General features: G+C 43.0%; 1 protein-coding gene across 9 annotated transcripts in view; it reads right to left on the minus strand.

Annotated features, from left to right (window-relative positions):
• Window positions 1-12,591, minus strand: part of AKAP13 (A-kinase anchoring protein 13) — a 216,021-nt gene that overhangs the window by 113,782 nt on the left and 89,648 nt on the right. For all 9 annotated transcript variants that reach the window (XM_075764737.1, XM_075764735.1, XM_075764733.1 and 6 more), the window contains one exon: window positions 9,332-9,628. In XM_075764737.1, coding sequence (XP_075620852.1) covers window positions 9,332-9,628 — 297 coding nt within the window. The remainder of the gene's footprint in view (window positions 1-9,331; window positions 9,629-12,591) is intronic.

Consider the following 12,591-nt stretch of genomic DNA (forward strand, 5'->3'; position numbering starts at 1 on the left):
CTAAGGTTTCCTATCAGAAAAACATCCCCCTACTCTAAAAGCTGCAGCCCTAGAATGATGCTCTAAAGAGCTTCAACCAGAAACGAGCTCCAGATGCACTGCTGAAATACAGTATTTGCAGCTCAAAGCCTGTTACTTCTGTATGAAGGGCAAAGACATTTCGGTTAAGAAAACTGCAAGAAATAAAAATTTGTTCTTTTAATTAACAAAGGATTTCAGTATTGACTGGAAGCAACAACAAAGCGCCAACTGGGTCTCAGTAAGCCATGCCAATGAGCACGCTTGGTATATTATACCTTTAATATCATAGCAATGATTTATTGGGTTATTAATTTGGTTGCCAGCCAAACCTATACAGCAGGTTTAAAAATGCATGTACATAATGGCTTTAGGATTTAATTAAGTATTTTTTCCTCAAGAAGTATGTCCCAAGAGAAATCACTTCTTCAAAGTGCTGTTGTTTTTCTTGCTTACTTGCTTTCTTAAGGGACATCATTAAGACCTTCAAGTGAAAAAACAAAGCAAAAACAGGGAGTCCTCCCCTGCCTGCCACACAATTTTTCCCGACATTTTGGATCAATTCCTGAAGAACTAATCTGTATTCAAGAACCAAAAGCTTTCTGGCATTGTCTGTCTTCCGAATGACTCCAAATTAAGTCTCTGGGCTACAAACCAATCCTTCCCCCCTAACCTCCTCTTGATTACCGTAAAGCAAAACCATGCTGTCCTGAATACATGAGCATGTCTGAATGGAGGTTCCAACTGATCAGAGAAAAAGGGAATAGCTGAGCTCACTCAGAGACAAATTCTCAGCCTGTGGGAGAGTAATGACAGGGATTTTGGTGTTAAGTGCTATGGAGTGTAATGATTCAGAAATAAACAATGCAACAAGGTAGTTAATCAATGGTTGACAGCCTTGGATTTAAAGAATAATGAAAAATAACACATCATATAGACAGACATAAGGGAAAGGCTACTGATGAGGTTGCAAAAATGAATAAGTGTGGATACAGGTAGGACTTACCCAAAGTGAAAGCAGATGCCCAAGGTTTCACTCAATGAACCTGTACTTGCACAAAGCTCCTACATTACCTGTACGCTGGCAGAGTCAGCTAGCACAATTAAAGCGATACAACTCTTCCTACGGACACGTAGGAAGAACAAAAGCACTTCTGTCAGAGCAAACGACTGCCATTCAAATAAAGAACGGGTTGCACTGGCCTGTCCACATCTGTTCCAGCACAGGATCTCCTGTTCTAGCTGCTTTGTACAAAGAAAAAAATCATGTTCCTACCTAGAACAGCCAGCCTTGCACCAGAACTGAGCAGCGTAGACCTGTAAAGCACAGGTCCTTGGACCAAAATGCTTCCTCCTCCTTCAGCTGAGCACCTTACAGTTAGGTAGAAACATCTTCTACTGACCAAGTCCTGGTTCACCAATAAACACACGTACCAATTGCAAGTTCTGCAAGAAGCAGGCAAGTATTCGTCCTGTCCTCGATCCAAATGGGTGTCCCTCCCTACCTCTTACTTCCATAGATGAAATGCCCCCTCCCAGTTGTCCCAAATGCCTATCTCATGTAATCAGCTCATATGACTGCAACTGCTGAAAATCCCACTTTATGTCATTCTTTTTAAACAATCTTCTTTTTCATCAAATTAGTTGTCACAGTAGCCCCAGCGTTTGGATAGAGGTGCCTACAAACACAACTGAACTGAATGTGACCCTACCCCGACGCCTTTGAGCAACGACGACGTGCACAGATCTGTACAAGAAGACATGGCGTGTTGCCATCCGGAGCATATTAAACATACAAACTCACTATCCAGGCCTATTTGGAAAGATTTGCCTAAAATATAAACTGGCATGAGGCCATCCTAACAGATGGGCACAGATGATGGCAGCAAAGAGACAAAGTACTGTACATAAAACAACTGCAGGGGCCCCAGGCAATGGCTTTAGAAGGCTTTGGAGTGTGCAAAACTTGCACGGCTACAGTTAAAAGGCGTGTGCCATCTGTGGGCTGGATTAACTATTAAAATTAATGAAAAATGCATCAGTTGGTATATGGTATTGCTCAGAACAAGACAAGAGTTGGTCTGCATCAAGTATAGGAGCACTGCTGGATGGAGAGGGGAGGAAGACGGACAGATCCCTCCAGCCTTCCTAACTTCGAATGGATGAAGCTTGTAGCACAAAATGTTGGAAATTCAGTCAATGATTTTGAGGTCTCGTCATGGGCCAAAATGCTTGTCCCAGGCATGGGGGAATAACAAAAGCTTTAACACGGAATAGCCAGAGATCCTTCTCCTACCCCACATGAACTGTGAGCTCCTCATCTTAAAATGGCTGTCCTGTGAATGTCAACAAAAAGCTTCTTGTAATTAGGAAATTGTGGAAATACAAGACATACGATACTGGAAAGGCCAAGGTTGTTTTGTTTCTTTCTCGTTTCCTAGTAATAGGCAAGAGTTGAAACATATGATTATTGTCCATAATGGCAGGGCACACTAATCCAGCTGGCAAAGCGTAAGACTTTAGATATATTATTTTTATGTATTTTTTTGCAGCTGTGACACACGAACAGACAGTTTATATGGGTAACTAAGGAGAAAATTTCCATAGAAGACTATCAAATGTACTTTGCTAATGGTAAAGGATTAAGGCTTAAGGTGCTATTAGCACAAAACAAGCATTGAAGAAAAAAAGTTTGGGCATGACACATCCAAGAACACACAAACCGTTCTCTAAATAAAAACTTTCATTTTAAACCTGATTAAATAACAGAAAAAAAAATAATACTGTTCCTTTTTAAAAATCACTGTGTATAGAATAAACCACAGCTAACTGCTCAGTTTATCTTCCATGCCCAGAGACATCTCATCAAGGAACAGCCAGCTATGGACTGGCTAGTATCTCTTGCTAGTCAACCTGTGATGGAGACCTTCACTTGGTTCTCACTCAAAATCACATATACTCAGCAATTTTGAAATCTACCATCAAAACTGACCTCAAAATCTTGTTTTCTGCTGGAAGTGTTCTCACTGCTCAGATCAATCCTTGAGAAACAAGAGGAGCAAAAACCAGCAACAAGCTACCACTTCAGGCTGAGGTCCTAGAGGAAGGCTCCAGCAGACAAGGGTACTGAAGAAAGGTCAAGGCAAAGATGCTGTGTTTGGAGTTACGAGTTCCGTTCATGAAAAGATGGGTGGGTAATTCTTTTTTAATCTTATAAACAAGAAATTTTTCAAAGCACACCAAAGGATCTTCATGTCCCCATTCCCATCAATATCAAAGGGAACAGAAACTCTCTCATGCCAATGATTTCCCAGCCACAGACCGAGCACTACATCCGAGTACTGAGCAGCACATTTCAGACACTGCCTGAACATGAATTATTTTCTGCTTCCCATTTTCCACTGCAGAGGGCATTAAATTTAGGTATGGAAAAGATTTTTTTTTTACATCTTATCAAGGACTACAGCTGAACAGACCACTTTGTGCTGTTAGCACAGAAAAGATCACATTGATTTATATCACACAGTCCTTTATCAGAGGGCAGAGAAGGCGGTGAGCGGCAGATTGGAAAGGATGCGAAACCCAGTGAAAAGAATACTTGTAACAATTACACTGAAAGGGCTGAATGAGAAACTATAAGAAGAGTGCAGCAGATGAACAGATTAAAGCTTTATGTCTGAAAAACATCATCAGCTGTGTATCTTTAACATCCTCCCATGGAAAAAAAAATGTTAGCTCCTAATAATCAAATTTCCTTCTAACTACTTATGAAAGCTTTTCAAAGGTTTGGGTTTTTTTTTTTTAGACTTTTTGCTTTTTTCTGTAAAATAAGGTGCTTTTTTTGTTACTTTCTTCAGACATTCTTCCTTTCTGAAAAAAAAAAGTAAATTTACGATCTTTAATCACGGTGACACTCACAGTGTGCTGTACACTGAAATCCTACTGCTTTTATAAAGTTATCAAACTCGTAACCCATTCAGACTATTTCAAACCAGGGCAGAATGTTTCCCTCTCTACCCACCTCCTACCTGGTGAGCTCGGGGACTGCCATTTCTCAAGCCATACTTACTGCACACAGATGTTTATTCCGCAGCATTTCTGGGAAGCTGTACGTATTCAAGACGCCAGTAACTGCGTTCCTAAAGTTAAGAGGCTGTTAAGCGTTTTATCTAATGAGATGGTCTCCTGGTTATCTGCTCGTAATTGTGGCTGACTATCTCGCAGCTCAAGGGACTGCTGCTCCTTACGCTCCCAGGGGAACGGCTCCGTATCGCGGTTGACCACCCAACCCTCTGCCGGCATTAACCAGCTCCTGGAAGCACCGTCTTGACAAGCTCACGCCACTGAAACTGTAACCATAGGTCTGGGTTTCACCACTTACTTTTAATGAGCAAAATGAAAAGACTGCTTGCTCAAAGGTTTTGCTGGAACATTATTTCAAAGGAATTTTTAAAGTGATCTGTTTACTACTGGTAGTTAACTCAAGGATTAAGCTCTCTAAGCTTTTCATACCTGAGCCTTGCATCCTCCCTAAATTTTTTTTCTGCCCTTTTTTTCCCCCCACTGCAACACAAGTCATAATCATTACTCATACCTCCAAATATTCTGTTCTGGTTTTCTAGTTAGCTTATTTTCTCTTCAGTCATTTAAATAGAAAAAAATCACAGTCCTATATTTACGTTGTACGCATCCTCGGAATACATATTAAATTTTGATTTCTAGATATAGTGTGTAACAATCTGTTCCATTTAAACAGCTGCCTTTAAATGCCACTGAGAACAGTAAATAACCCTACTTTTTACAGCAGTAACAACTACCTTCTTTAGAAAGTTCCAGTGCACTTGTAATAATGAAGATGGACATGATTATATGGCACCTGAAAGTAATGCTGTGTTTGGAATACCATGGTAACAAGAGTAATCCTTAATCATGGATATCCTGAAATTGCAGATGCCATTTGAGTTCATACAGACAGCTAATTAAGAGCAAGGCCCAGGAATCCCTTACTGCAGAAGGACAGCACGCGGCTGGGAGAAGAGCACAGTCCTCAGGACACAACCGCCCCGGGACAGAAGCGATGAGGACTGCAGCCGTGCAGGGAGGAGGTCAGGACACAGTTGGGGGTCAGACACACTCTTTACCTGCAACGCAAATCCTTTCCCTGCACACGTGCGTGCCCTGCCTTGCCCCCGCAACACCAGGACATGCTGCTGCGCCAGCGGAGCAAGACCATGGCACCACCCACGGTGCTGCTTCTTCCATCTCCTTCGGCCTCGGCACGTGCCAGCCTTTCTTTTGCTATCCAGTTCATCTAAACAAACGGTTGATTATCTTCCACCTGCCTCAGCAAGACCGGATTGAGCCCAAGGACCTCTGAGGTTAGGAAAACTTTGATGCTCCCATCTTCAGTTCTACTAGTATGGCATCAAGTGGGATCTGGAAGATATTTTACTCTCCCAAAATCCCATTACCTGGGACCTCTTTAAAATATTTTGTATCTGCAGGTAAACAGATACTTAATGCAAGTCTTTCCGGGGTCCTTTTCTCTAGGCTAAGGATTAAAGGCAAAGACTTGTTCTCTGAGATCTTCTAAAAATACCAAGTAGAAGACTCCACCTCAATATGCTACACAGTAGGCAGAGTTAGGAAGAATGAGAAAAATAAGAGAGTTGGAGATTAGGAAGGCAACTTTGAAGTCAGGCGCACAACATCCTATGAATAAACCAGACAGCAAAACCATGGCCACTGCTACTGGAAAAAGGACCACAGGTCCCTTCTCTGCTTTCCAGTCCGCTCCATGGGTGATGGCTGACTGTGATACTTCTCCACAGGAACATAATGTTGATCAAAACACCCTGAAACCTAAGTACATCCTTTCAGAGTAGCTGTCATGAGAATAAGCTTGAGAGGATAGCTTTTATATCAAGGGGGAAAAATATTCCCTAAATAAATCATTATCTAGAAACCTCATTAAATTCAAATCAGGATCAAATCAGAAGGGCAAAGACTTAGAAACAAGAACTTTGGGCAAGAGCATCACCTTTCCTCAGAAAAGCAAGCAGGAAAAGCTGTAAGACGAGACCACTGATAAATGGTTTGAGAGAGAGGATTCTGTTTTCTGAAGTTGCTTTTCCCATCAGGGGTTCATGATGTCCAGCCACTGCTCTCCATCACCTGAGCGTTACCGTCAGTGGTAAGACCAGGCTGGGTACCATGCTCCATGCTGCTGGCTGCTGAACAAAAAGCTTGTCATCAGAGCCCCAATCCTACAAAAACAGTCTGGTGCTAAAATTGGCACAAAGAGTTTATCCAAAGCTTGCTGAAGGTCCAAATGAATCCACTTTTTTTCAAGGGATTTTGGGTGAAGAACTAAGGACTCGTGATCACAAACAACTTTTATCTTTTACACTCCACCTGAATAATATAAATTAATAAATATTTGGTTTCAAGCTGTGTTAACCAAATACCTACAATAATATTGCTGTAGGGATTAGATTAACCAATGCAGGAGCACACAGGGTGTTACATGCCTCCTCCTCCTCCTCAGGGGAATGGACCCTAACCGTGCACTTTGCACTGCGCAAACCTACTGACACAAAAGATTAGACACCAGCCTCAGCAGCCAGAGCTGGGTGTTACTTTCAGCAGCTTCTCTGCCCTTTGGGGTGTAACGGCAACAAACTCCCTGTTCTCTGCTTGAAGACTGGTCAGGCTTGGGAGGTAAAACCTGAAGGAAACCTCAACAGAGAGTCACCCCTCCTCAAAAATCAACACAGATCTGTGTTTGATGGCGGAGCTTCCACCCAGCTTCCGCCCACAGAAAGGCCATTAACTTCCTAACTGTTCTTGCAAAAGCTAGGCTCCTGCTTCAGCCCTTCGAAAAAATCAGTTTTTAGATGTGCTTGACAGCAGCAGCCATCTCTGAACAGCAGTTGCCCATCAAGCTGCTGCAGTCGGGGAGCTGGCTGAGCCTCCCGGCTCGCTCCTGCGTTCAGAGGTTTTGCTAAACAGCAGCGTTTTGTTTCCAACCCACAAGAGCCCATAGAGACATGCCAGCTTAGAGGCAGCGCTAAAAAATCTTTCAAGAAGGGATCTGACATTTTGTTTTGTTCTCATTTCTATAGTATTTTCTCCTTTGAGAAGGTTATTTGAAGTATCTGGTGCTGACATTTAGCAAAATGTGAAATATGAATTGGAATGGCTGTTCATAGGTAGTGACGCAGCGCAGGACGAGGTGTCCCACTGGAGGGGCACTGGCCAGAACACACGTAATTGTTCAAATGCTCCCACAGTTTCAGCCTTTGCTGTGCTCTTCTCTCTCTCCCACACAAATTAACCCACAAGCACCGGCACAGGGGTGCTACATTTTACCACAAAAGTTTTTCTAATTTAGTACTCCATCATAAGTCAGACACCTCTTCCATCTCGCTCTAGCAAAACAGTTTCGTGACGAAAAGGATGCACACGCATTCCTGTCACGATCACAAAGATTCCCCCAAATACCTTATGTATAATTGCCTCACTGCAAAAAATTACCAGATAAATCTGCCTCTAGCAAAAAAGCTGATCAGAAGATGAAAGACAGACCAAAACATCGATAAACTGCCCGCTTTCGGTTATTTACGAAAGGACTCACCGCAAGGGAACATGTTTTATAGCTCCAATATTCTTGGACGAAAGTTGCATTTTTAGTGCCATTGTTATTTATTCACTTATACTTTTGTCTACAAAAACCTCACCACAAGGTGCCAAAACGTTCAGCACTGCAGAGCTCCCCCTTCTCCCTGGGGATGCAATGGATGTTCTACAGGTCCGTTCGCATTCAGAGCCGCACACAATCACCACTTCCAGGCACACAAGTGCCTGCTGAGCAGATCAATGTAAATCCCATGGCCTGATTTCCCCAAGTGCTGATTTTCCAAAGAATAATCAAAGTCAAAAAGAGAAACCAGATCTCAGCCCTCTACAAAATCATCAACAATTCAAAGCTTCAAAGTTTTTGTTAACTTAAGATCACTTTGACTGTATTTTTATCATTTAAACCACAAATGTCTGCATTATCAAAGCTTTTTTAAATGCAGAAAAAAAACATCAGTGTCTTCCACATAGAGGAAAAAAATACCTAATGTTTATCTCCTCATAAACATATCACAGCATCTGGATTTCTATCCAGAAACCACTAAATATGATCAAATCTTTTAACGTCTGTGAACACTGCTTCAGTTGCCTGCCTGTGTATTCACATTTACAAAAGCAGTCAGCAAGGCAGTGAAAAATAAACCAAGAAAAACTGCAGAAAACCCTGTCTTGGTGAGCAGAACTGAGCCTGCTGCGCTGAGCAAGCCACATCCCATTGCTCTCCAAATGCTTCTGCCTTCGCATCCTATAAAAGATAACGCACGCCTCACGGCCACATTCCTTAAGTGAAACTATTTGCCAAAACACCCTGAAAATTTACAGGAACAACTTGTACACCTTGGAACTAACCCCCCAGCGCATCAATGTGCTTCCGTAAGCTTCCCTGTGACAGAAAAACCCCAAAACCGAACTCCAAGGACACGGGCATGCCACAGCATCCCGAACGCCTCGGCACTTCTGCTGCACCAGTCAGCAGAGACTTCAAGATGGCCTTGGGCTTTATTTATAAGTTCTCAGTAGCCCTCTCTGCTGTGGTTAAGGGCTACTGCTAGTCAGGCTTTTCCACCTTCACTTCTATTTGCAAAATTGTCCAAGGCTCATTTATTTTGGGGAACATCTATGTTCATCCAGCTGGGGTGCAACCAGGGATGCAATACAAATCCTCAGGGGCAGAGCCCCAACTTCTCCAAGAAAAATTAGATGTATTATTTTCCACATTACAGTCACTATACACGTGCTGTAAAATCAACATTTACCAAAAGTGCCAATTTTGTGGCACAGGGCTAATATTCCCAGGAGCATCCGACTTTCTGAACACAGGCAGGTTTCTTTCACCAAATCTCACAAGCATGATGCTGATACACACACCACTGCACACACACAAAAAAAAATATCCTTCTGGGTCGATGTTAAAACATTGACTATTTACAACAGCTTGTGCTATTTCATAAGAAAAAACACAGAGAAAACATTAGTGCCTCATGTTATAAGGCAGCTGAAGTGCAAAGCACAGGATGCAGATGTGGTAGGGGCACACGCTAGCGCACATCACGTCCATCCCCAACACACCTTTTCAAAGACGTGTGGAGGGTTCCCAAAGCAGAGGACCTATTCTCACAGGGTTTTTACCTCTCTCGCAACCCACGAGTGTCACACGAGCCCTAGAGCTCCTCACCGGTCAGGGACTGGTCCGCTCCCAGCACGTTCCATTCTGCCGGCAGTTTCAGGTGTCGAAATGCCAAAGCCACTTTCTCATCCAAAAAGTCCACATCGGCAGCGGGTGGTCTCGACCGGTCCAAGAAGCGGGTGAAGTTCAGTGCCTGCTGGTTGCCGGCACAGGTGGCCAGAAACTGGGCGGCATCATAGGCTTCATCCTGGATAAACTGGAAACTGTCTTCTGCCACAACCAGAACGGGATGACCTTCTCTAGAGGCACAAAGTGCCACCTTCACCGTCTCACAGCAGTCATGGCCTGCAAAATAAAACCAAGGGGAAACGGTAAAGAGAACAATCAGACATAATGAAGAAACGTAGCCGAGCAACTCCTTTGACATTTACAGTCTTTACGTTAAATCAGGTAAGAACAAGTTACAGAGGGTCACAGCTCTAAATTATATATAAATTCCCAAGATAGTGTTTATCAGAGGTATTTCTTGCCAATTTTAAAAGGAAAAAATGTGTGACTGCTCTCTGCGTGGCACAAATAAACCGAGAAATATAAGGCATACTTACATGACCACACTATTTCTGATCAGCAACAAGTAAACTCAAGAGCGTTAAGTAATTCAAGCGAAGGTTTTGCTAATGTCCCAGTGGAAGTTACAGTCCAAACAGTCAGATTATATGCCCAAACTTTTCCTTTCCAGCTCCACAGGACTCCAATAACTCACCAGACTCCAGAATCCAAGTGCTGCAAAACTACGTACTCCAAATGCCATCACAACGCTTGGCTTGTACACAAACCCCTGCAATTTTACCTAAAATAGAGACCTAAAAAGCAGCAATGGCCACGAGAGCGCAACCTGCCCAGGCGTGCCCTGCGCGTGCCTCCCATCTCAGGCTCGCTGCTGCTCCTGCCCTTTGCATTTGGGTTCACCTAACAAAACTAAAACTAAGCTGCTTCTGCTAAACAAAAACATGGAAATGGCCACTTTCCATATTTACAAAACAAAAAGATCGGAAGTTTGATAACTTTAACATTTATTTATTTATTTAGGGGAAGCAAGAGAAAGGATGCTTTGGCATGGCAGCAATTTCATTGACTCAGAAGCCAAAAAAATTTAAATAAAAAAAAAAAACCCACACCAAAACCCACACTACCTTTTTTGCAACTTTAAAAGGAAAAATATACTATGTGTCCAACACGATCAGCATTAGTAATTGTCAGACCTGCCCTTTCAATAATAAGGTTTGTGTTGCAAGTTCACCATGAGGCAGTTTCTTGTTCCAGTCTCGGGCTGACGTCATGGCTGTTTTTGCCAGAACAGCATGGACCCTGCACTAATTACTGGAAAACCTTCTTTTTGCCCATGACCTCAGCATACTACTACATTCATGAAACCCTACTTAATTAAATACAAAATGACGATTTATTTTTAAAGGCTTGAAAATTCAATTTAAGCCCCTATTTCTGGTCAGTGGGAAAGTTTCCTTCTTGTGTCGGGGCCCTTTGCTGTTGATTTCCCTGACAAAAGGAAAAATATGTCCCTAATCTTCATGGTCTTTCAGCCAACCTTCTCAATCTGTTCTGAGGCTTTTGGCATCTATACAGGTTTTGTCTGCTGAAAGAGGCGATCCTGAAGTTAATTGAAGGGTCAAAACTGCTATTAGGACACTGCGGGTAACACCAGAATTGTCAGAGATGAGGCTGTGTGGCTTCCTAAGGAGAGCAAATGCGGCTGGAAAGGTATCAAAGACAAGTGCAGAAGGGGAGGAAAACACACATGGATGTCGCTACAACAGCTCAATACAGCCGGGAGGCTCTGAAGCTGAAAGGCGAGAAAGCTTCTTTCCTTCCAGCATCGGGCATCTATTTGCAAGAGGATGATGTGAAAGCTGGAGGAATAAGATTAACTAGTGTTGATCTTATAAAAAAGATTAACGGTAGGAAGACCTACTTCTACTGTTCTTGGAAGTATTGCACGTGCGTTCTAATACATCATCCGTCAATAGGACGGGCAAGGAAGTCGGCAGCCCAGATGAAACCCATCCACAAACTCCACTCATCCTCACAGCAGAAGCCTCAAATGTTCAGTGGAGAAGTGGAGGAACAGCACAACTTTGGGGGAGCTTGCCTTTAACGCCTCCCCCTACACCTTCTTGCTTTGCTCATCTTCCTAAGGACATCAGAATAAGGACAAGGTAAGACTTAATTAATTGTTTATAGCCTCCAGAAAAGCAGTGAGGTATATGCAGGCTGTACAGAAGGCCATGCTATCCCATGGGAGCCAACTCAAGTGCTGCAAACTTGGCTCTCCCTAATAAAAAGCAGTGGAAGTTTGCTAGAGTGCAGAGTTAAGAAAAATCATAATAAAAGACTCCTTAATAGCATGAGAAAAAATAAACCTTTGATTTACTTTTTAAAAAACTATTTTCTGTGTACTCCCATAAGAATCCCATCTACAAAATAACCTAGAACACAGCTACTCTGCCAGAAAGCCAGTGGGCTTTCAGGACCGAAGCAGAAGGCAAACGTGGCCTGTGAGCAGCTATAGAGAAACACTTTGGGACAGTCACTTCGTGGTAAAGAAGCCAAAAAACTCTTCCGTGGGACAGCAAAAGCTCCTCCATTGTGACAACAACTACAGAAACCTCAGTCAAGACACACAATCTCTTTAAATCGGTACATCATGGATGTATGCAAAGTTCCCTTGGATGGACCTTATGTGAAACACCAACCCCCAAATTAAGCAAAGCTACAGGATTGTTCAATGCAACGCAAGGGGAGGTGACAATAAGGCCATGTCCTGATCTGCAGCCAATGATGGTTCTCTTGAAACCCCCCCCAGATATCTAATACAGCCTTGAGAGGGAGGTGACAGAGCTGACGATCCATTTTCATCTCATAGGATCAAACAAGCATCGTGCGAAACCCGGAGGAACTTTCTTCGAAAGGGCAACCTCTCGCAACGCTTTGATGTTCTCCTTCCTTACATCTGAGAAGACGTCAGACTCGGGGGGGCAGGAGTCTGGGACAGGTTCTGACTTTTGGCAAACAGTTCAAACAAAAGAGGAGCCAGTAACTAACAAGCACAGCCAATACTAAAAAGATTGCTCAAGAGGTCTCTGCCCCCTGCTTTGAAACCTCTACAGGAACGATGTAAGCAAACATGTCCCCAATACATGAACCTTCTGAAGCAACTGTCGGTGGGGCAATACTTCTCTCCACATCAAAGACCGTGGCCTCCTTTGCCTAGACTAATATCTGAACTTCAA

Source organism: Balearica regulorum, chromosome 12, assembly GCF_011004875.1.
Source record: "Balearica regulorum gibbericeps isolate bBalReg1 chromosome 12, bBalReg1.pri, whole genome shotgun sequence".
Classification (NCBI taxonomy): Eukaryota; Metazoa; Chordata; class Aves; order Gruiformes; family Gruidae; genus Balearica; species Balearica regulorum.